General features: G+C 45.4%; 1 protein-coding gene across 1 annotated transcript in view; it reads left to right on the forward strand.

Annotated features, from left to right (window-relative positions):
* Positions 1-25,733, forward strand: part of MAN1A2 (mannosidase alpha class 1A member 2) — a 334,119-nt gene that overhangs the window by 203,110 nt on the left and 105,276 nt on the right. The window contains exon 6 of the mRNA XM_075071704.1: positions 8,007-8,101. Within this exon, the coding sequence (XP_074927805.1) occupies positions 8,007-8,101 (95 nt within the window). The remainder of the gene's footprint in view (positions 1-8,006; positions 8,102-25,733) is intronic.

Raw genomic sequence — 25,733 nt, forward strand, 5'->3', positions numbered from 1 at the left:
AAAGTGGAAAGAACTGCATGGGTGGAGTTGGGGGGCGGAGGAGGCGCGGAAAAGAGTTCTGAATGTGCTGCCGAAGAGGGCAGGCACAGATCTGCTCAGTCTGCAGCACTATTAAAGACTTCAGCATCTCCGTTTGCCCCTCCATGACTTTAATCATCTGCTCAGTAGTGTCCTTAACAGACACCTGATTTTCTTTTCTGTCCTGCCTTTCAGCTTCTCTCCAATCCTTTTGTTCCCTTTTCTCTGCATTGGAAGAGTGCAGTACCTCCCAGAACATGTCTTCTTTGCTCTGTCTTGGGCGCTTTCTTATCTGGGGAAGACACTCGGCTCATGTGTATGGGTCACCTGAAGGTCACATCTGCCAAAGCACAAGAACAATGCACAGAAGCATGATTGTTAAATTCACTCACAGCATTGAAACATTTCAGTAAAATACACCTTTTGTAACATAACAATCAGTTTTTCACTGACCATTGGCAAGCACACATCTCTGCAAACTCCCAATGCATGATGAGTATTGCGGGGACAGTCCACATGGGGAAAAGAACACTCACTCTACAAGGGTTGTGGTGCAGCCAACTAGAGGAAAAAATCTAAAATTCACCCACACTTTTCCACAGGTGGAAGCAGGGCCGGTGCAACCATTTAGACAACCTAGGCAGTCGCCTAGGGCACTGGGATTTGGGGGGCACCATTTTCTTCGGCAGCGACCGCGGAGGCCGGATCTTCGTTTGCCCTGGTCGCTGCCAGCATTTAGGTGGAGGGAGCTGTGGAAGGGGAGCGCGAGGAGGGCCACCTGCAGCAAGTAAGAGGGAGGGGGAGGCACGCAGGGGAACTCCCCTCCCCAGCTCACCCCTGCCCCACCTCCTCCTCCCCGAGCACGCCGTGGCTGCTTCACTTCTCTCACCTCCCAGGCTTGCGGCGCCTAAGCTGATTGGCGCCGCAAGCCTGGGAGGTGGGAGAAGTGAAGCAGCCACGGCGTGCTTGGGGAGGAGGCGGGGCAGGGGTGAGCTGCTTCACTTCTCCCACCTCCCAGGCTTGCGGCACCAATCAGCTTAGGCGCCGCAAGCCTGGGAGGTGGGAGAAGTGAAGCAGCGACAGCGTGCTCGTGCTCATAGCAGGGGTGGGCTGGGGCGAGGGAGGGTACCTCAGGGCGGAGGATAGGGGGTAGGGAGATGCTACGGGGGGCGTGCCTCAGGGCGGAGGGGAAAACTACCGTGGGGGGCAAGGGGGATTCCTCAGAGCGGAGCAGGAGAGCTGCCGCGGGTGGGGGGAGGTGCAAGGTGGAAGTTTCGCCTAGGGTGCGAAACATCCTTGCACTGGCCTTGGGTGGAAGTCATTGTAGCAGATATCTCACTCCAAAGGATAAGCAGGGAAGCGAGGGTACATCTACTACATGCTTGTGGCGTCTGCCCTGCTCCCTATGCTGCTTGCCTGTGTGCCACTTTGGTTCCTGCCCAAGTGATTGCGAATGGCGTGGGAAAGTTCCCTACAATGGGGGAAGGAACAAAGCTGCTCTGCCATGGAACCTTCGGCAGCAGATTGCCAAGAACTTCCAGGAAACTTTCCTGGAGCTCTCTCTGGAGGATTCCCATGAGATCTCAGGGTGCATCAACACCCTGTTCCACCATACTGATTAGCTACACAGGGAAATGTCCAGCTCACAGAAACACAGCTAGCCTTCTACATTTCTATACCCTGCACCCACCTCCTCACTACAGAAACCACAGCCACTGACCAGGCATCTCCTCTCCTACTTCTTGCTTGTAAGAGAGCAAGTACTGAGACTGACTAGACACCTCTGGAGTGGTGAATAGTTCCTGGCTGCCTGCCCCACCAGGTGACCTCTCCAGGAGCTCCACATTGACATCTAACTCCACCTCTTCATCAATGAATTTGTCCTCCAGGTTAGGTCCTCTTTCCACCCCATCCAGGCCAGCTGAAGTATCCACAGGGCTCTTGGCGGTGGGGTCGCCACCAAGGATAGCATCCAGCTGCTTACAGAACTGGCAGGTCTTAGGTGCAGTACTAGAGTGATGGTTTGCCTCCTCGCCTTATGGTATGCCTGGCTCAGCTCCTTTATCTTCGCTCTGCACTGCAGCGTGTCTCAATCGTAGCCCTTTTTGCACAAGCCTCAATAAATGTGCCTGTACATATCCCAATTCATATGGCTCAAACGCAGCTGAGACTGCACGGCCTCCTCTCCCCATATACTGAGCAGATCCAGCAGCTCCGCAGTAGTTCAAGTGAGAGAGCATTTGCTGCAATAACCTGCCATGGTCACCTGGGAAGATGCAATGAGACCTCTCCTTGCCAAATGGAATTTCAGAAATTCAAAGGGGGCTTCTAAGGGGGAGGGGTGGAGTTCAAACTGCTGACCAGAGTGGTCACGATGGGCATTGTCGGACACCTTCTGGAGGCCAATTAAATCGATAAAATCAAGCGTGGTGCCTACGCTGGCACTTTGTCGACAAAAATTTAGAGGAAAAAGACTTATGTCTGTTTTCAGGGTGGTTGTATTTTTTTGCCAAAACAGGGCATTTTTGCTGCCAAAAGTCACATCACAGTGTGTGCGCATTCACTGTTTGTAGAGTAGATAAGGCCTTAGTCAGCCATGAGAGCAAACTTAATTATTTTTTCCCCACTGAGTAGCAATGCAAAATATAGGGGAAAATGAGGCACACCTAGGATTCGTGCAAATATTACTGGAAATTCCCACTTCATCACAAGTATCCAAATATGCATTATTTCTATGCAGAACTGTGTAGGCTTTGTCAGTATCAGGGCATAAGGCTCTTATTACAAAGCAGCAGAGAATCCAGTGGCACCTTATAGACTAACAGACGTTTAGGAGCGTGAGCTTTCGTGGGTGAATACCCACTTCGTCAGACGCAGGTAGTGGAAATTTCCAGGGGCAGGTATATATATGCTAGCAAGCAAGCTAGAGATAACGAGGGTTAGTTGCAGTCGGGAGGGTGAGCCCTGTTCTAGCAGTAGAGGTGTGAAAACCAAGGGAGGAGAAACTGGTTCTGTAATTGGCAAGCCATTCACAGTCTTTGTTGATGCCAGAGCTGAAGTGTCAAATTTGCAAATGAACTGAAGCTCAGCAGTTTCTCTTTGAAGTCTGGTCCTGAAGTTTTTTGCTTGCATGGATAGCCACCTTAAGGTCTGCTATTGTGTGGCCAGGGAGGTTGAAGTGCTCGCCCTACAGGTTTTTGTATATGCCATTCCTGATATCTGATTTGTGTCCATTTATCTCTTCCGTAGTGACGTCCAGGTTGGCCGATGTACATAGCAGAGGGGCATTGCTGGCATATGATGGCGTATATTACATTGGTGGATGTGCAGGTGAATGAACCAGTGATGGTATGGCTGATCTGGTTAGGTCCTATAGGTGTCGCTGGTGTAGATATGTGGGAAGAGTTGGCATCGAGGTTTGTTGCATGGATTGGTTCCTGAGCTAGAGATTACTATGTACGGTGTGCAGTTGCTGTGAGAATACGTTCAGGTTGGCAGGTTGTCTGTGGGCAAGGATTGGCCTGCCACCCACAGACCCGGAAAGGTGGGATCATGTCCAGGATGGGTTGTGATCCTGATGATGCGTTGGAGGGGTTTTAGCTGGGGGCTGTAAGTGATGGCCATGGAGTCCTGTTGGTTTCTTTCTTGGGTTTGTCTTGCAGTAGGAGGCTTTCTGGTACAAGTCTGGCCTTTGTTGATCTGTTTCCTAATTTCCTCGTGCGGTATTGTAGTTTTGAGAATGCTTGGTGGAGATTTTGTAGGTGTTGGTTCTCTGTGCGGGGTTAGAGCAGATGCGGTTGTACCTCAGTGCTTGGCTGTAGACAATGGATCGTGTGATGTGCCCGGATGGAAGCTGGAGGCATGAAGGTAGCGTAGCGGGTCGGTAGGTTTTTGATATAGTGTGTTAAATGTGACCAATACTTATGTGCACCGGGTGTCTAGAAAGTGGATCTCCTGTGTAGATTGGTCCAGGCTGAGGTTGATGTGGGGTGGAATTGTTGAAATCGTGGTGGAATTTTCTAGAGTCTCCTTCCCATGGGTCCAGATGAGAAGATGTCATCAAATGTAGCGTAGGTAGAGAAGGGCTGAGTAGACGAGAGCTGAGGAAGCGTGTTTCCAGGTCAGCCATAAAAATATTGGCGTATTGTGGGCCATGCGGGTGCCCATAGCAGTGCCACTGTCTGGAGGTATATATTGTCATCAAACTTGAAATAGTTGTTGTGTGAGTATAAGGCACAGAGCTCAGCAGCCAGTTGTGCTGTGCTTCATCAGGGATACTGTTCGAACAGCTTGTATCCATCTGTGTGTGGGATGTTTGTGTAGAGAGCCCTCTACATCCATGTGGCTATGATGACCTAACCAGATCAGCCATACCATCACTGGTTCATTCACCTGCACATCCACCAATGTATATACGCCATCATATGCCAGCAATGCCCCTCTGCTATGTACATCGGCCAAACTGGGCAGTCACTACGGAAGAGGATAAATGGACACAATCAGATATCAGGAATGGCAATATACAAAAACCTGTAGGAGAGCACTTCAACCTCCCTGACCACATATAGCAGACTTAGGTGGCTATCCTGCAGCAAAAAAACTTCAGGACCAGACTTCAAGAGAAACTACATGAGTTCAGTCATTTGCAAATTTGACACATCATGCTCTCGAGCTCAACAAAGACTGTGAATGGCTTGCCAATTACAGAACCAGTTTCTCCTCCCTGAGTTTTCACACCTCTACGCTAGAACAGGGCTCACCCTCCCTGACTGAACTAACTCTCGTTTCTCTAGCTTGCTTGCTAGCAGATATACCTGCCCCTGGAAATTTCCACTACCTGCGTCTGACGAAGTGGGTATTCACCCACGAAAGCTCACGCTCCTAAACGTCTGTTAGTCTATAAGGTGCCACAGGATTCTCTGCTGCTTTTACAGATCCAGACTAACACGGCTACCCCTCTGATACTTATTACAAAGGATATTGTCAGCAGTGAGTGGGACTATGCGAGGATTCTAGTGCTTTAATTATGGTTAAGCAAAATGTATCTTGAGATAATATCCTGTGAATAAGTGTAAGGAAGTTGTAAAAGGCTGTGAAGTGGTTTTTAAATTGTACACATATGATATTCTTTCTGGGGAGTTGATTGTATGTGAATTACACTGGGATCTGGAACCTGAATCTTATAATGTCATGAGCCAGGGTGAGTATGTGCTATGTGCATATTGAGGCATTGTTCAAAGAGCATAAAGAGAAGGTAGCATGAGCAGCCCTCTCCCGCCCTTTAATAGTGTTAAATGGAATCTTGTGGATGGGAGGGAACAGATTGTAAAAAGAGGTGAAGAGCTGGTACATTTCATCAACTGTGGGGTTGGCAGAGTAAAGGTATATGTGTTAATGGGGCATATTGGGACACGTCTGAAAGAGGGCAGAGTTAAGGTTGCCCATGCAATGTTAACTGACTGTTTCCTGATTTTCAGAAGTTTGAATTTTGCTCAACTCAACATTCTGCAACGGCACAACATGCCACCAAGCAACCTTAACTCTGTGTTAATGTAGCTTTTTGCCATTGAATACACTCAGGCCTTGGCTACACTTGAGAGATACAGCGCTGTTGGTGGCTTTATAGCGCTATAACTCACTCCACGTCCACACTGGCAAGGCACATACAGTGCTGTATCTCTGTGGCTACAGCGCTGCTTGTACTCCACCTCCCCGAGAAGAATAAAGAGAATAGCGCTGCTGCTGCAGTGCTGGGGCACCAATGTAAACAGGGAATAATCTTAGTACGCTGTGACTGACCTCCAGAAGCTTCCTATAATCCTTTTAAGTGAAGGTTTTGCTCTTTGTTTTGTTGTGATGCCTCTCTTTGTTTTGTTGTGAACTGCTTATCAAAAAAACAAACACAGCCACTGTTTGCTGTGAATGAGCAGAGGCAGGGGGGCTCCCTTTGGAACGCTCACAGCTAGTGTTTGCTTGAGGAGAGGGGAAGGGAGGGGGCTTGAGAAGAGAAGCAGCGCGGCGAGTGGGGGGGGGTCTGTTTCGGAGTGGCTGCTTATCTGGTCTGTGAGGAAAAAAACTGCTGTTTGCTTTCAGTGAGTGAGAGAGGAGTAGGGGAGGGGGTCAGAATTTGCAAGGTTTGCATAATTTGCATAATGCACCTCTCCCAACGCCGCTGCAGATGCTGCAAATGTGGCCACAACAGTGCACTGGTAGCTGTCAGTGTGGACAGACAGCAGCGCTTTCCCTACTCAGCTGTATGAAGACAGGTTTAACTCCCAGCGCTGTACAGCTGCAAGTGTAGCCATACCCTTAGACTTTTGTAAAGCATTTGACTCAGTGCCAAAAACATTCTGTTTAAAAGATTAACAATTAGTACTCTACAGCATCAATAACAGGGCTGCCTGAGGGGAAGGAGGAGGGGCAAGTAAGGCAATTTGCCCCGGGTCCCACAGGGGCCCCCACGAGAATATAGTATTCTATAGTATTGCAACTTTTTTATGGAAGGGGCTCCCGAAATTGCTTTGCCCCAGGCCCCCTGGATCCTCTGGTTGGCCCTGATCAATAAAGCACATATTAAATGAATTCAGAACTGGCTGACTTATCTGAAAAAGTAGTAGTTAATGGGAAATCATCATGAAATGGGGGTGTTTCCAGCAGAGTTCCATAGGGATCAATTTTAGGACCTTAACTCTGGGTTAACTAAGTTTTTTGCCATTTAATAATACAAAATGGAACAAGCATAGGCTCCGCTGTGGTTTCCACAGATACTGTGACAATATGACTGGTTCCAGAACCCTGCATAGGTGAACCACCCTAAATTCAGGTGCTAGAATACTGCATAAAGATGCAGATTAATTACTGTTGACTGTTGTTAGGTGAGCTTTGTTAGCTCCAGCCATATAGAAAATGGTTTGGAATCATTCTTATGAGGCAAGAGGGACCTACACTAGAGACTGAGCAGAATTAATCCTTCTGGGAAATCAGACTTAGGGAGAAATCTTAGGCTGAGATTTTTTTAAAGATAGTTTTTGAAGGTGTTTTCAAATACCTAATATTAATTGAGAAAAAAGGTGGGCGACGTGATCTTGATTGGACTAACTTCTGCTAGTGAGAGAGACAAGCTTTTGAGTTTACACAGAACTCTTCTTCAGGTCTGGGAAAAGTACTCAGAGTGTTACAGCCAAATACAAGGTAGAAGAGATTGTTAAGCATGAAGAGTTAACAGGTCGCAAGAGACTATTCAAGGTGAAGTGGGGAGTTAATGGTCTCTGTGACATTCTGAGGCCATGACTACACTGGCACTTTACAGCGCTGCAACTTTCGCGCTCAGGGGTGTGAAAAAAACACCTCCCTGAGCACTGCATGATATAGCGCTGTAAAGCCTCAGTGCAAACAGTGCCACAGCACTGGGAGCGCGGCTCCCAGCGCTGCAAGCTACATCCGTAGAGGATGTGGAGTACATGCAGTGCTGGGACCACACTCGCACTTCAAAGCGCTGCCGCCGTAGCACTTTGAAGTTGCAAGTGTAGTCATACCCTGAGTACCTTTCCCAGACCTGAAGACGAGCTCTGTGTAAGGTTGAAATCCTGTACCTTTCACCAACAGAAGTTGGTTCAATAAAAGCTATTACCTCACCCACCTTGTGTGTTTAATATCCTGGAACCAACATAGTTACAACAGCAAATAATAGTAATTGGATTTTTTTCATATTCTTCAGTGTGTATCCAAGAAGCAGCATTGTTGAACATGAAAGCTCAAAATTGAAACTTCATGTTCAAATCTTAGTGAAATGTGGAAAGTGAACAAATAAAAATGAAATCATTAACGTGAATAGAGAACAGGAAAAAAAATTGGTTTTGATAATCTAAAGTTTTCCTAATGGGATCAGGGGGATATATATGTTTTAAAGTGACAATCTCTCTTTAATTTATAGTAAACTAAAGAAAACCAGATTTGTTAGAAATTCATCCTTCTGTCTACTGTCACAGGTGTTCAAGCTCAAAGCAGTGCAGCTGGCAGGAAAGCTCCTTCCGGCATTTAACACACCCACAGGCATTCCCTGGGCAATGGTGAATCTGAAAAGGTAACAGATTTTCTTTTGTCATAGTTTTAAACCAAAAATTGTAATGGCACATCTCTGTCCTTTCTAGGCAGAGGGAGTGTGGAAGATACAGCCGAAGTGATATTCACTACACTTGAGAGTAAATATACTAGGAGCCTGAGGACTCTGCTTCATGTGCATTAACATTAACTGTAGCAGATTGTGACTGTTTTCATTTTGCATATGAAGGTTCGGCCCGCTATAGCTCCATGGCTACTATGCAATGCTATATGTTGACCCAGAACCTCTAGTAAAAAGGGGCACGTGAGCATTTTATAATGGGACCTGCAGTCTCTGTAGACCACACCTGGTCCAGGCAACATAGTTAAACTCTGTGAGCTTCATGTGTTGTGTGGACTGTGTGTTGGCCAAACCTTTCTCAGCAGAAGTTCAAAATACTTGTAAAGATGAAAGAACTGATTATCCACCCAGTCATACCAGTTTCATACTGATGCAAACCTACTGATTTAATGGAGTTACTCCTGATATACATTGGTGTAACTGGAAGAAAAGTCTTGACTGATAGTTACATGTAATGTATAATGTCCTTCTCTGGCTTAGTCATCTCACGTTTGTATTTTTAAATTACATTTTAAATTAACGTTTGAATGTACTTTATTTATTGATTGTGTAGCACACTGGGTTTCACAGTCATTATTCCAGTTTAATGTAGCCTCAAAAAAATCTAAATTCTAAGATGACTACATTAAGAGGGAGCTAAGTTTGAGAGAACATATAAGTAATTTATGGTAAAGTATGAGAGATGTTTATAATTATCCCAAAACAAATCACTATAAATCTAGGAAATTCAGAATTAAGATTAAACTAAATTGAAATCCAAATATGTTAAGGTATGGATATGAACAATTAGTGCACCCAAATAACCATAACTCTACCCCATAATGACACCACACAATGAGCATATGATTAACGTATTTTAATATTTGTGGTTTCAGATTAAATCAAACTGATTTTTAAAGACACATTAGATTTTGTTCTTTCTCTTTTGTTTCCCACCTTTATTTCTTCAGGATGAAGTTATGGTTGTTTGGATGCCTTGTAGCAGGGGTTCTTAACCTTTTTCTTTCCGAGGTCCCCTTCAACAGGCTATAAAAACTCCAGGGCCCAGCAGGGGCGGGAGAGGGAGATTCGGGGCTCTGGGCCAGGGGTGGGACCCTTATGCATGCAGGTGTAGGTTGACTTCTATTTTGGGGTGGCAAGGGCTGGTGGGGCTTGAGCTAGTCCGCACAGCAGGGTCCAGGGAGGAAGCACCACCTCAACTCCCTGACTCACCTCAGCAGGCCACCCACCCTGTCTGGATTGTGGAGGGATGCAACCAAAACATATAACTCAAAGCGGGGCTCAGCTCAAAAAGTTTGAAAACTGCTCAGGGTACTAACAAGGGATAGCTCGAGACTGTGTGCAGTGAGGGTTCAGGCAGGGGGTAGCTCAGGGTGCAGGGAGGGGGTATCTAGGGGTTGTGGTTGGGCAGGGGGGTAGCTCAGGGTGCAGGGAGAGGGGTAGCTAAAGGCTGAGTACCAGGAGGGCTCCCCCTGGGGTGGCTGCTCCCCAAGGGCTCTCCTGGCCCCAAAGCTAGGTCCCCCACCCTAGGCAGCTCTTACAGGCTGCGTGAGCAGTCAAAGGGGGTTGGGAGCTGAGGAGCAGCTGCAGCCCTGGGCACCAGCAGCAGACAGGGGAATGTCATGGCTGCCCGCTCCTTGGCACCACCAGCCAGAGGAGCCGCTGCCCCGCAACGCTTGGCTCCAGCTTCCCCTCTATCTACATCCTGGCCAGGGGGCAAAGCCTTAGGAGGACTGGAGGAGAGGCGGAGGTGAGGGAGTGGAGCTGCCCCACTCTGGGTAAGGCACTGTAGTTTTGGGCAGCAACACCTTTGTTGCTCAGGGCTTCTGCTTGAGTTGGGGTTTCAGCCCCACTGATTCTGGCTTCAGCCGGGGGTGGAGGGCACTGGGGCTCGGGGCTTCACCCCTGGAGCAGAGACCTGGCTTCCAGCTTCAGCCCCAGGAGGAGGGAGAGGGGGAAATGAGGTTTGTGGTTTCAGCCCACAACTTCCACTTCAGCTCTGCGGAGGGGGAGGGGGGCGGCGCCGGGACTCAGGGCACCTGGTTTCAGCCCCAACCCTGTTTGAGAAGCTGTGCCCTATAATGCATTTCCATACTTTGCCATTTTATTATTTCTTTAAATTTAGAAACTTATCTCTGAAGTGCCTGGGTTTGTAATGTTTGAGGTTGGGATAATCACAACATTTCTGTAATATATTTTACCTTAAATTACTGTCAAGCATTGTGAACCTTAACTCCACATTCACAGCTGGGAATTTCCATATGGGTGTTTATGATTGTTTTTTGAAATTATTAAAAATGTCAACATGAATGCTGAACAAGAAAGTCAAAAGCAATGATTCTCTGAGATTCATCTAATGATTTGTAGGTATGTCGTATGAACTGGAAATCATTAGAAATATGTAACTGTTAGAGTCTGATTCACCGGTACACTGTGGCTGCTTTAGGCTGCTCTGGAGCAACACAAAGCAGCCAGAGCATACTGGCCAGTTAAACTAGGTTTACAGCAGCTTGCATTGCAAGAGCAGTGCAAGTCAGCAGGAGATATATCCCATTTTCTTCTTCCCTACTGTTCTCTATACTCCCCTGCACACACAAGTCCTAGTTTCTGACCACTGTTCATACACACTGCAAGTTTTCTATTCCCTCTTGTCTTCTCTGTTGGGTAGATCTGGTGCAGTGGGTGATAGTTTTAAAATAAGTATTGAAGATTAATAGTTATTTTTGCTGGCATTTTCATAACTGAAAATGTATCTGTCATCAGAGGCTGAAGAATAAAATCTCCTTAACAGAAACAGATGACGAGTCACATTTCAAAATGGCCACCATTTCCCATTGTCTTTAATGGGCCTGAGGCCACAGGCTACCTTTCATTAAGATTCCTTCTTACAAAACAGGTACTCCCTCCCTGTGGGAGGGAAACCAAGTTGTCCTCACAAAAGATGGTGTTTCCCTATGCTATCAGAAAATGGAGAAGAGGACTATGAGAAGCCAGTGAATGGAGATAGTGGCCATTTTGGCTAAGCACAGCATGTGGCCTCAATCCCACTGAGAACAGTAGGAGATAACAGCCATTCTGAAAGAGGGCAGTTCACTGTCAAATTTTCTGAAGTAGAATGAGAAACTGTCATTTATGAAAATAATGGCAAAAGTGATCAAACAAAAAAGAAAAACAAAAAACACCATCTTCAAATATAGCCAAGCATAAAATTTCAGGTAGTTTTAACTGTATTTTGGAGTTTGAAGAGTTTGCATTTTTCTGTTTTTGTTAGCTCAACCAGAAGTAATGGGCCTGATGTCACTGAGTAATATTCTATCGCTGTGCTATGCAGGAGATCAGACTAGATCAAAATGGTCACTTCTGGCCTTAAAATCTGTGAATTATTCCAGATATTAAAAAGAAGTCAGACAACTGATAATACATTTCTTAAAGAACCCATTTTAATTAATTTCCATTAGTAAACTAATTTATTAACTTATAAATGCTAAGGGCTTGTCTGCACAGAAAAGTTTTTTTCCATATAGATAAATTTCAGTTTTTCATCATAAACTCCCTTACATTGACACACAAAAGTTCTTTTTTTATTTAGCTGGCATCTTATCCCACTTTAACTGGGAAGCAACTTAACTCTTAGGCCTGGTCTATACTACAAGTTATGTTGATGTAAAGAGTCTTGGATCAACCCAGTTGTGCATGTCTCTACACTTACATTTGTTTCCGACTGAGTAAGTGGCCTGTTATTCCGACATAGTAACACCACCTCCCAGAGTGGTGTTGAGCCAAGGTTTATGTACAGAGGTTGGCACGGCACGCATGTAGACACTGTGTTACCTTTGTCAACCCTAATGGTCCTCTAGCAGTTGTCCCACACTAACTGCTCTGGTCACCATTGTGAACTCCACTGCCCAAGGGTCATATAGACTGGAAGACACCCCTCCCTTTTAAAGCCCTATGGATTTTTGAAATTCCTTTTCCTGATTGACTAGCTTGGAGAGCACACCTAGCAGCTCTCCGCTGTTGTGTGCAACTGACCATGCCAGCGGCACACTCCAGATGTGCTCCAACCTGGAGGAGACAAGATATATTGGAATTCCTGGGCCTGTGGGGAGAAGAGGCTGTGCTCAGGGTATGCAGGAGAAGTGCATGATGGACCAGCAGCAGTGATGCATGAAAGCCAAGGAGCTTCAGCAGGCATACCAGGAGGCCAACAATCAATTCAGTGTCAAGCCGCAGACCTGCCACTTTTACAAAGAGCTGCATCATGTATATCTCCAAGGAGCCCAAGTCACAGGTCTCTGCTGTGAACAGAAAGGAGGAGGGGGTGGACAAGGAAGAGGAGAAGGATGGGAGACAGACAACTGGATCCAGCTGCAGTCCAGCCAGTCCTGCCAATAGAGCATGGGCAAGCCCCATGCAGGGGAATGAACCTCAGGTAAGCGTGTACATAAATTTTCCATTCCAGTGAGGGCTCCTTCAAAATAGCAGGATGCAGCTTTTGACTTTTCATTAATTTTCTCGTGCTAGAAGAACCAAGAGAAGTAGAGTTATCTGCTTTTCAGTCCCCTCTAGAGTTAGGTGCGGGGAGTGGGAGCATGCAAAGCAGTTTGTTTATGTACACAGGGCCGTCCCTTGAATCCTCCTGAGAGATCTTGATGAAATTTTCACAGAGGTGCTCTCCAATACTCTGCCTCAGGGTTCTAGGGATGGCAGCCTCATTTCTTCCTCTATGGTAGGACAATTTCCCACGGCACTCAGTGATAACATTGGCAGGCACCATTGCAATACACAGCCTAGCAGTATACAGGCACAAGTGGCTTCAGGATGCCAGCAGCAGCTGTGTTCTCTGTATCTTTGTTACCACCAGGAGTGAGATATCAGCTACAATCACCAGAACCTGTGGAAAAAGGTGCCAGTATCCAGTGTCAGTGCCCTATGTTAGTAGTTTTATGCAACCAAGCAATTCTCTCCTCATTTCCCTAATCACTGATGGGCCATACTCACCATGGCTGGTGCTGTAACTGGCACCATGCATAAGCAATCCCAGCCAGAAGTGAAAATGAGCTTGTAGTTCTTGAAACTTTAGGGGAGCAAGGGGAGCAAGTTCTGCATCTTAAATTTCAGTTTCCATAGTGACTGTTCTGACAGTGGTAACTTTATGTGTTTATCTGCAGCTGCTGCAGCCTTGAGGGTCTTCCGCTCCAGATCCGCAGAATGCCTGACCCAGATGAGGAGGAGAAAGAAGACGATTTAGGATGACATGTTCACTGAGCTTCTTCAAGTCAGTGCTGCACTGGACTTTGAGCACAGGGACTGCAGAATGAACACTGGGGACAAGGAAAGAGTGGAGAGGAGGAGGGTGCAGGAAAAGGAGAGGGAGATGCACCAGGACATAATCAGGCTTCTCAAGCAGCAAACTCAGATGTTCCAGACTCTGGTGGACCTGCAGGTTCAAAAATCCCATGGTCGCTTCCCTCTGCAGCCCGTTGAGAACTCAGTATTGGGACCTCTCTGTATCCCTTGTCCTCTTCAACATTCCACATGGCATCCAAGGCTGCTTCACTATCCCTGCCACTCCACCCCATGGGATACGAAAGACAATCACAGCTTCACATACACTTACCTGTGAAAGCGATGGTTAGTGTAGATGTAGCTGAAATAGGCATGAATGTTCTTTCCCTTTCATAAGTCTGTTCTGTTCATTTAAGTTTCAGTAAGTTTATTTTAAATATATTTATTTTAAAATGTCACTTCCTTTTTTCCACTAAATTCTTGTACAAAATGAATGTCTGTTATTTAAAACATAACTCTTTTGTATTTTGTTTGCAACATCTACTACCAAGTGCTTAACAGCTGTGAAAGCAACCAATTACTTGTTACTGACAATGTGCCACAACTCATAGAATAAGCCATAAACAAAATTAATAGATATATTGACAGCATTATATTTCTGTACATACAGCAATCACTACATGATTCCTATTAGGCCACAAAAGAGCAGGGCTGTGTAGAGCACAGTACAACAAAACACATTACGTGGCTTACTGTAAAAATGGTCTTTCAAAACCCGCCCTGAGCTTTGAGCTCTTCTAATAGCTGTTATGTCTACCTGTTCAAACTCAGCCGACAGCCATTCTACCTCCATCCTCTACCCAGGCAGAAAGATTTCCTCTTTGCTTCACAGATATTATACAGGACACAGCAGGCAGCTATGACCATTGGGATATTTTTCTCACTGAGGTCCAGTCTTGTGAGTAAACAATGCCAGAGTCCTTTCAACCTACCAAACGCACATTCAACTGTCATTCTGTACCTGCTAAGCCATTATTTGAATTGTTCCTTTGTGTCGTCTAGATGACTGGTGTGGCAGCTTCATAAACTAGGAGAACAACAGGTAGGCTGGGTTGCAGATCATTGTTAGCATTTCAACATTCCCAATGGTAATCCGCTGGTTGGGAAAGAAAGTCCCGGCCTGCAGCTTTCTGAAAAGTCCTGTGTTCCCTTCCATGACCAGCCCACTCTTATGTGGGTGAAGCAACATCAGTGATCCACCAATGCTTGTATTACCATAAAAAAGTAACGCTTTCTGTACTCTGTGGCAAGGTGGTCTGGTGCTTAAATAGGCATATCCATGCTGTCTATCACTCTGCCACAGTTCAGGAACCCCATTGCTGAAAATCCATCCACTATGTCCTGCAAATTGCCAAGAGTCACAGTCCTGTGTAGCAGGAGGTGATTAATGGCTCTGCGTACTTGCATGACAATGGCCCCTCAGTGGATTTCCCAACTCCAAATAGATTTCCGACTGACCAGTAGCAATCTGGCATTGCAAATTTTCCCAGTGAGATCGCCACTTGTTTCTCTGCTGTTTAGTGCGACTCTCATTCTGGCGTCCCTGCACTGGAGGGTTGGGGAGAGCTCGGAACACAGATCCAGGAATGTTGCCTAGTGCATCTGAAAGTTCTGCAGCCACTACTCATCATCTTACGCCATTGTTACAATGCGATGCCACTGATCAATGTTAGTTTCTCGGGCCTAGAAGTGGCTCCCCGCCATCTACAGCTACTCTGTGAACACCACCAACAACTTTGAATTGGTTCTCGCTATGTCCCATTGCAGTGTGTCCTCCATGAAATCGTCATGTTCCCTACTGATTCGGTTCTTCTGTGGCTCTGCAAATACTGCAGGATTGTGTACTCTGTGCTTGCAATGCTCATGACAATAATGCAAAGCTGGGAAGGCTCCATGCTTCTGTCAGAGATGGCGGATAGTGAGGAGGGCTATGCAGGTTTGTGGGATTTTGAAAAAAGGCATGAAAATTATGGAATACAGACAACATTGTGGGATGGAGACTGTTGCATGTTGGGAAATTGACCCCAGGCTCCCAGTCATCCCGGCACAACTCATTTTGGCACCATCATGCATTGCCAAAACTTCCCAAATGGCTGGATTCACACTGGGATACGTACCCATGGTGCACTGCACTGTGCATTGGTACTAGCACTCCTGGTGCACTGCTGACACGAGAAGCCAAGTACGCGCACATATAAGTGCTGTACTAATGGCAGAGGCTTTAGGCCAACATAACTTGCTCAAAATAACTTCGTAGTGTAAATGTGGCCTTATTTCAGAATGTTACAAGGTTTATGTGGAGGCATCCCTATTTTGGATTAACTGCTGTTTCAGGCAGTCCGCCCTCTGCTATCCCACACTGCATTGCTTCACACCTGCACTAGCCTATCTGTTTACTTGTATGCCCTCTGCTACTCCAGGTTCATCTTGGTTAGATTTCACCTCCATGTTTAAATGCTGACACATATCTAGAGATTCCCCTTTGAAATTCCGGCTTGTGACAAGTTCACACTCTTGGACTCTCATGTCCAGTATAGCAGCCATGTGCAATATCTTCATATGGTTCTGTCTAGAGGTCCTGGACTTCACTGGCCACTGGGGAAAAGAGCATGTTCAGGCCCATATTAACAGCAAATGCAGGAGAAGGCTCAGAGCCATGCCAAAGCAAAGGAATTCCAGCAGAATTATAAAAATGCTAGGGACAAAAGTAAGACCTCTGATAATGTTCCCACTACCTGCACCTACTATGAGAAAATGGCCTGGATTTTTGCCAAGGATGCCACCCCCAAACCCTGATATGGGATTTTGGACAGTTGACTAGAGTATCAGAAGGTGCCCAACCATCATGGAAACCAAGAGATGATTTCTCCAGACTGCCAAGATCACTTCAGCATGCCAAACACTGAGACTGAAAAATTTCAGCTCCTGACTAATAACATTAATCCCTAATAGCATAATTGTTACACAAATCATATCCATTGTATTCCTTTCTGTGGTTACAGTGCATTAATTTTCCTGCACTACATGCTGGCCTCAAAGTAGGAGCAGAATGCATCATTGAGCCCAGTTGCCTGACCAGCTGGGCCATTTTGCAGAGTCACTCTCTCGGCTGTTCACACATTCAGAAAGTCTCTCCACCTTTGCCTCGCAGCCCTTGGTGAGGCTCTCTCCTTTGCTGTCACTGAAAGCATCTCCTTGTGCAAAATGCTGCAAGCGTCTATCACACAAGGCAGATATTGCTCAGAAGCCTCCAGCCTTGACATGAGACACTGCCACCTTCTCTTCAGTCTACCATATGAAGACTTCACTGTCATTCTGCAGCTACTCAGGTTATAGTTAAACAGCTCCTTTCTCTTATCCAAGTATACACTAAAAAATTTCATAAACCAGAATGACAGGAGGATTCACAACCACATTAATGTCCATAGTGATCCTGTGGGCAAAAGTTCCATTTTTCATTGCATAGTTTCATTTTATAGTTTTTCACAGCTGGAGTTTCCAAAGATCCTGGCATCCGTGAATCTTTCCAGACCTCACTGCACATTAATATCGATGAACTTACCACGTTGTTGTTGTTCAAACAGGTGTCTGATAAGAATTTTGACCCTGTTTGACCCTGTTTTGGCTCCAGTTCAGTGTATTTTACAATATTTGTTTCACTTGAATGCAGTTATTTATTGTACATAATTCTACATTTGTAAGTTCAACTTTCATGATAACTCAGTACTTGTATTAGGTGAATTAAAAAATTCTATTTCTTTTGATTTTTACAGTGCAAATATTTGTAATAAAAAATAAATAAAAAGTGAGGACTGTACACTTTGTATTCCGTGTTGTAATTGAAATCAATATATTTGAAAATGTAGAAAACATCCAAAAATATTTAAATAAATGGTATTCTATTATTGTTTAACAGTGCAATTAATTGTGATTAATTTTTTTAAGTGCTTGAAAGTCCTAGTATTTAACTTTCTCAAGATTCACCTTACACAGAAGTATAGATGATAATTTTGTACTTCATAAGGTATTGCACTCAACTTGGGTAACCCTATTTTGGATCAAAAAGTCCATCCTGGTTCAGTGGTGAAGTGAAGGCAGAAATAAGATATGAAAAAGCAATATATAACAAATGGGGAAAAAGGGACTTGAATAGCTATCAATATAAACTAGAAGTTATGAAGTATAGAAAACTGATAACAGAAGCTAAAGATGTCAGCAGAAAATCCCTGCCTGGCAGGGCTAAGAGCAATACGTTTTTTAAGTATTTTAGGAAAACAAGAAATCCTAGCAATGGTATAGGCCTATTACTAGATGGAGATGGTAAAATTGTTAATACTGACATAGAAATGGCAGGAGTGTTCAATAAATATTTCTTCTTTTGTATTTGGAAATAAGCAGGATAATGTGTATGTATGCCTTGAGGATGATGAAGTACTTTCCAGTCCATTAATAACTGGAGAAGATGTTAATATCTACTAGGGATAAACATTTTTAAATCTGCAGGCTTGGATAACTTGCATCCAAGAGCCCTAAAAAAGCTGTCTGAGCAGATCTCTGCTCCATTGATACTAATTTTTAATAAGTCATGGAATACCAGGGAAATTGTGGAAGACTGGAACAGTGATAATGTTGCACCAGTAAACAAAAAGGGCAAGCTGGATGATCCAGGTACCTATAGGATAGTTGGCCTTCATCAATCCCAGGCAGAATAATGGAAAAGCTGGTAGGGGATTCAATTAATAAAGAATAAAAGGATAGGAATATAATTATTTCCATAAATGTAATACACTTAGACTTTTGTAACTGTTTGACTTGCATGACATTCTGACTAAAAATTAGCACTATACACTGTCACTAAAGCACCCTCAATTTATTAAGCACTGGGTAACTGACAGATCTTAAAAAGTAGTTCTCAGTGGAGAATCAATAGGGAGCAGTCTCTCTCATTAATACTCAACCAGCCAATGTCCAATGCACCAGGCCTAGGATCAATTCCTGCAGAACCCACTGGTGGCATAGTGTGTTTACACTGGGGCATTTGCATCAACAGTGAGAGCAGTGCAGTGTGAGTAGCTATCCCACAGTGCAGCTCTCCCCTTTCTGCCGCTAGGTCTTGTGGGAAGGTGAAGGGGATTATAGTGCATCATGGGTCCTGGCTCAGTGCCCTATGATGCACTGCTTTCCGTCCTAGCATTCCATCTTCAGTTCGTGGCATTCTTCAATGTCCCTTGTTTTCTACTCACCCCGCCACATCTATCTGCAGGAATGGATCCCACGCTGATCTCCACTGCTCTGCTAGCTGTTACTAGAACATCGCGAATGGCAGTGGAGTTATTCTTGAAGTTACGAAGGCAACGGCAGTCACAGTTGTCTAACGTGGTGCCCAACACAGGAAGCAGTAACCTTAGATTGTTTTTAGCATTCACGGAGCAGCTGAGCACAGTGGAACATCACATTTGGACTCTGGAAACTAGGACAGAGTGGTGGGATCACATCGTTATACAGGTCTGGGATGATGAGAAATGGCTGCAGAACTTTTGGATGCGGAAAACCCCCTTCCTAGAACGGAGTGCTGAGCTCATTCCAGTCCTGCAGCACAAGGACACCCAAATAAGAGCTGCCCTCTCAGTGGAGAAGAGTATGGTGATCACAGTGTGGAAGCTGGCTACTCCAGACTGCTACCAGTCAGTTGTGAATCAGTTTGGAGTGGAGAAGTCAACCGTTTGGGTTGTGTTAATGCAAGTGTGCAAGGCCATTAATCCCAACTGTTGTTGCAACCAAGGTCCTACAATTGCACCAAATCTTGTACAAAAGAGGTCAAATAAGATGTCTATGGAAAGGTTGTAATTTTCTGGTTATGATTATGCTATCTATATGTGTGTATCATTTTTGTTTTTGAATTATGAATATTGGCTATGTACTTGTATCTCAATGTGTTTGATTCTAAGTAGCATCAGTGAAGCATTTGATCAGCTTTTTGAGAAAGGACTATTCTGAGTAAGTGCCCAATCAAGAAAATCTTAACTGACAATAGACTTTGGGAGACACCAATCCCCATCTGAGCTCCCCTGGAACCGTTCAAATTAACATGTAAACAATGGCGTCAGCCTGCAAAAAGCTGAATCATTCATGGACATGTGACTTGCCTAGGTGGCTACAAACTCCATCTTGTTGCTGTAATTTTGCACAGGAGAACAAATGGCTTTCAGCCCACAAGAGAGAGAATGTAAAAGGCCCTGGAAGCCTCTCTGTTTTATCTTCAGCTGGCTCAAGAGGTTGCCTCTTCACTCCAAAGAGATGCCTGAAAGAAACTGGAACAAAGGACAGTAACTATGGGTGGGGTGTGAGTGATTGCTGGTCCCAGGCTATAAACTACAACGTTGGTCTGAAAAGGATTGGGCCCAGACTAGGAAGGAGTCTGGTCTGTGAAAGAAGCTTATTGGAACATCTCTGAGGGTGATTTACCTGTGTTCGGTTTCCTATGGTATTAGCTTAGACTTGTATGTTTTGTTTTATTTTGCTTGGTATCTTCCTTTGCTCTGTCTGTTATTACTTGAAACCAATTAAATCCTTCTTTTTGTACTTAATAAAATCGTTGTGCTTATTAATTAACCCAGAGTAAGTAATTTATACCAGGGGGAGCAAACAGCTATGCATATCTCTCTATCAGTGTTATAGAGGGCGAACAATTTATGAGTTTACCCTATATAAGTTTTATACAGAGTAAAATGGATTTATGTGCAGTTTAGGCTCCCAAAAAGACTGAATACTGGGTGCTGGAAAAGTCCCTGTTAACTGAGAAGCCCCTAGGCTAAGTGAATCTTAGTTTCTGTGCATTGCAGGGGGGCATGGCCCAACCTTTTGGTCTGTGCTGTAGCTGACTGGAGTGTCTAACTCAGCAAGACTGGAGTGGAGGGAAGCCTTCTCTGGCAGGGAGGTTTGCTCTCAGTGGTTTTCCAGCACAACTAATGACAGTCTTGAGAGAGTTTCTGTGACCAAACTCGTCACAGCATCCTACTGTGAAAGACTGGTACTCTTGGCAATGTGCATGACGTGGATGGCTTTGCAGACATGGGTATCCCTAACTGTGGAGGGGCGATAGATGGCACACATATTCCAGTTCTGGCACTGGACCACCTTACAACAAGGTAAATCAATTTGGAAGGGGTATTTCTGCATGGTTTTGCAGGCTCTTGTGGATCACCGTGGGCCTTTCACTGACATCAACATGGGGTGGTCTGAAAAAGTGCATGACACACATATCTTTAGGAACACTAGCCTGTACAGGAAGCTGCAAGCAGGGACTTTCTTTCCAGACCAGAAGATCACCATGGGGGATGTTGAAATGCCCATAGTGAACCTTAGAGACCTTGCATACCTCTTAATGCCATAGCTGAGTAGGTGCTGGATGACTATGGAATGTGAATTTGGCCAAGTAAACCCACGCTCGTAATGCCTATATGGCAGATTAGACCTCAGTGAGGAAAATATTCCCATGGTCACAGCCACGTGTTGCACACTGCGTAATATTTGTGAAGGGAAGGGCGAAAAGTTTACTCAGGAGTGGACTGCCTAGGCACAACGCCTGGCTGCTGATTTTGAACAGCCAGATACCAGGGCTAGTGTGGTGCAACGTGGGGCAATAAGAATCAGGGATGCCTTGAGGCAACATTTTGAAGATGAAAACCAGTAATATTTGTTGCTATGCTTGGGACAGCAATGGTTAATTACATTTGGTAGGCTAGGAACCAGTTGTGATTGTTAAGGATTCAATGTAAGGAACTGATAAAAGTGCCTGTTGATTTGCAGGTGCCATCTGCTATCATAACTTGCATGGAAACAAACAGAGAGTGCTTATCATTTAAAGAACTTTGCCTTTATTGCCAAATAAACCACAACACCACATGCACACACATTGACACATACATTCTTGTTTGAGGAGAAGGTACTGTGGGGGCTGACTTTCAGAGCTGAGCATAAGTTCAGCAGTCATTTGAAAAGCTGTCTGTGGGGGTGGAGTGCAGGGGAAAGCGCGAAGTCCCAGAAATCAGAAAGAAATGCACGGGTGGAGTTTGGGGAGGGCATGGGAAACAGTTCTGACTGTGCTGAAGGGGAGGGTGGGCATGCATCTGCTCAGTCGGTAGTGTTACAAGGGACCACAGCATGTTGGTTTGCCACTCCAAAACTTTTATCATCCTCTCTGTGGTGTCCCTATTGTACACATCATTTTCTTTTCTTTCCTACTTGGTGCTTTCCCTCTACTGCTTGCGTTCAGTCTTTTCTGCCTCTGACTACTGCAGCACCTCCCGGAACATATCTTCCTTGCTCCTTCTCAGGCATTTTCTTATCTGGCACAGATGCTCTGCTGCTTGTGTGGGGAGGGGGGCCTTTCAAGGTCATATCTGGAGAGGCACAAGTAACAATAAACAGTAGCACTATTGTTAACAACACTCCGAGCATTGAAACATTGCATTAAAATACACCACTGGTAACATACCTATCACTTTCTAGGTGACCCTTGTCAAGCACACATGCTGGTGAACACTCCAAGCATGATGAGTGCACCCAGGGGCATGGGCATTGTTCATTGCAAAAATAAAATCTGAAAGGGTCACGGGACACTGATGGGGGGAAATAGTCTAAACTTTCCCACCGTTTTCCACAAGCAGGCCTCATTATGGAAGATATCTCACTCTTGAGGTGAAGCAGGGAAGCAAGGGTGCATTTGCTACACACTTATGGCTTCCACCCCGGTTCCTATGCTGCTTGCCTGTGTGCAGCTTTGGTCCCTGCCCAATTAATTGCAGAGTGGCGTGGGAAAGTGTCTCTCAATGGGGGAAGGAACAAAAGCTGCTCTGCCAAGGAACCTCCAGCAGAAGATTGCCACGTACCTCCAGGAAAGTTTCCTAGAAATATCTCTGGAGGATTCCCGTGAAATCTTGGAGTGTATAAACTCCCTGTTCCGTCATACTGCCTAGCTGCATGGGGAAATACCCAGCACACAGAAATACAGTCAGCCTTGTACATTTCTCTGCCATTAACCTGCTTCAGAACTTCATAAAGCAAAACCACTTACCAGGTCTTCTCTCTTGCTTCTGGCACACCAGAGAGTATGTGCTGAGACTGGCTAGACACTTCCAGAGCTGAGAACAGCTCCTGACTGGACGCAGCACCGGACATACCTGACATGGGCTCTACATCTTCTTCTGCCTCCACCTCCTCATCCATGACTTCCTCCACTGGCTCCTGACCTGCCGAAGTATCCATGGGGTTCTTGGCGGTGAAGGAGGGATAGCCGCTGAGGATAGGATCCAACTCCCTATAAAAATGCCAGGTCTGAGGTGCAGAACCGGAGTGACGGTTTGCCTCCCTCGCCTTCTGGTATGTGTGCCTTAGCTCCTTCACCTTTGCCCTGCACTGCAGCATGTCCCAGTCACAGCCCTTTTTATGCAAGCTGGCCATAGGTACTGGAATTCTGACGGCTGGAGCGCAGCTGGGACTGGACAGCTTCCTCTTGATATCAGTCAGCTCTGTGTTCTTGGGGAACCAGGGTGCAGTATCCAGCCTGTCTGAGTCATGAAGGACACCCCGCTCCCCCAGCCTCTGCTTGAACCGAAACCAGTCAGAGGAAAGACTTACAGAAAGCAATAAAAAGGTGGTGGGAGACACACCTTAACCCCTCCTGACAAGGGTGACAGGATTAAGGCAACTCTCCTAGCTTGATCTGCTTCAAAGGTGGGACAGGGAGGCATCTGTATTAGCATACAGAATGGAGAATAGATTCCAAGGCAAGAACCGCACTGAACTCTGGGACCAGAAAAGCGAGGAAGCACTGCATTATGGGGATCTCTGCTCCAGATGTTAATGAACCCACCTGCTCACACCCAGCTCAGCAGTTATCAGGCCAGTTCTAGTAATGCATCCTTGATTGATATCCAAAATATTGAAGCTGCCTGATAGCATTATGAGCTCCCTTGAAGGAACACCACCTATAGCCAGGAATGATCAGTTCCTGTTGTCTAGCCTAAAGAAAACCCTTGAGTCATCAGTTTACCCATAAACAAATCTAGTGTTCTCCCTTGACTCATTGTTGTTTCCCTACAAAAACCCCCTACTCATGCTCAAGTAAGTATTACTGATGTCTGGATCCAAACTCTGCATCAGTTCCACTGGGACTTAATCTTCTCCTGCCTGATCGTGCTGGGGGCTCTGCCTGTTTCCAGCACTCAGGACCCTGAGCTATGACCATCACCTGGGAACCCCAACCAATTCAAGCTTCATGGATCTGTGAGACCCCAGCTCTCTCTCTATCTCCCTCTCTCTCTGTTTTCTTTTCTACCTCAGGTATAACTTTTTAACCCTGATTTGTTTGATCAGGTATAGTTTTCTATATCTAACTTGTATAATCTTTAATAATGGAACTGTTATGTTTGTTTAGGCTCTCTTTGTGTTTATTCAATAAATAGCTTTTATGGTTAAGATGGTTGCTTCCCTCCCTCTCTATTTGAACTTTACTCTTTTGTGTTTTTGGCTTCCCCATTTACTCTGCAGCAACGCTCCTCTTACCTAAGCTAAAGATCCCTGCAATGCCCAAATATCCTGTGGGATTTTACTCATCAAGTGGGTTACTACCAGAACAATTGTAATGTGAAAGTGGGGATAGGGACATGCTGAACCTGTGACATATGAGGGTGGCAGCTTGGAAGTGCTGCTTGACCCAGACTATTGAGTCCAGGAGCATATAAGGGTGGCAGCTTGAAAGTGCTGCTTGACCCAGTCTGCTGAGTCCAGGGGCATATAAGGATGGCAGCCTGGAAGTGCTGTTCGACCCAGCCTGCTCAGGCTTACTCTGTTCTGGTGTAGTACCTATGGCATATAAGGGTGTTAGCTTGGAAGTGCTACTTGGCTCAGCCTATTGAGTCCAGGGGCATATAAGGGTGGATGCCTGGAAATCCTGCTTCATACAGCCCACTGAATCCAGGGACCTATAAGAGGTCAGCTTGAGAGTGCTGATTGACCCAGTCCACTTAGACTGTTAATATGGGTGTGTGTGTGTGTTCATCTGATTCTGGGGCTGGAGGAACCCAGCCTTGGGGAATCTAGGACCTGCAGGATAGCTCCATTGGGAGGGGCTTTGCAGAAGGGAAAAGTAGAGCTCCATATGAAAACACAAGTAACACAAGCAATGCATTGATAGAATTACAGAATATCCCCCTCTCCCCCAGAAGAGTAACCCTAATAAATGAGCTTACCCCAAAGTAATGGGCAAATTGAGTAACACTCTCCCCAAACACTCATTAGATCTGATAGCTCCGCATTGCTCTAAGCAGGAGATCATTTGTTGCATGGAGCTACCATGGCCACTGGGGAGGATGAGATGTGGGCTCTGCATGCCAAGCAAACAGAAAGGAGAATTTCAAAATTCCTGGGGCTTTAAAGGGGGAGGGGCCCTGGAAGGTTGTTTACCTGGCGTCAGGGCAGGAGAGTTGAGACTGCTTACCAGAGTGGTCAGGATGGGCATTGTGGGATACCTTCCAGAGACCAATAATAGCACAAAAATCAAGCACGGTGTCTACACCAGCATTATGGAGCTAAAACTTTTGTGTAAAAAGCCTTATGACTCCCATCGAGGTGTTTCTACTGCAGCACTGCAACTGAGGAGTTTCGTCACAAAAAATGACTTTGCAGTGCATACACCTCCACTGTGTAGACAAGCCCTTATAGTATCTAGAGACATAACACATACAGATAAGATGTTAAGATTGAAAACATTGCCAGTCTCCTCACTCTCATGTGACTCAAACCCTCTCTCACACACATGCGGGTGCGCTTGCATGTTGTTGGGCAGACAACTGCTGTCTTTTCAGTAGTTTTGATCTGTTATCACTTAAACTGTGGAAGTGAAAGCACTTCAGCACCTTTAGCTGGACACAGAAACTTTTAACATTAGATATCCCAGTGTAGTGTGATAATAATGCAAATCTTTGGACCCACATAAGAAAAGCCCGGCAGATTACATGTTTTTTTTGGCAAATGGCAAATTCGTAAAAAATCTGGCCAGGCTGATGAAATACCAGCCAGAAGATAACCCTAATAGGACAGGTTTCAGAATAGCAGCTGTGTTAGTCTGTATCCGCAAAAAGAACAGGAGTACTTGTGGCACCTTAGAGACTAACAAATTTAT

The sequence above is a fragment of the Chelonoidis abingdonii genome, chromosome 1 (genome assembly GCF_003597395.2).
Source record: "Chelonoidis abingdonii isolate Lonesome George chromosome 1, CheloAbing_2.0, whole genome shotgun sequence".
Lineage (NCBI taxonomy): Eukaryota > Metazoa > Chordata > Testudines > Testudinidae > Chelonoidis > Chelonoidis abingdonii.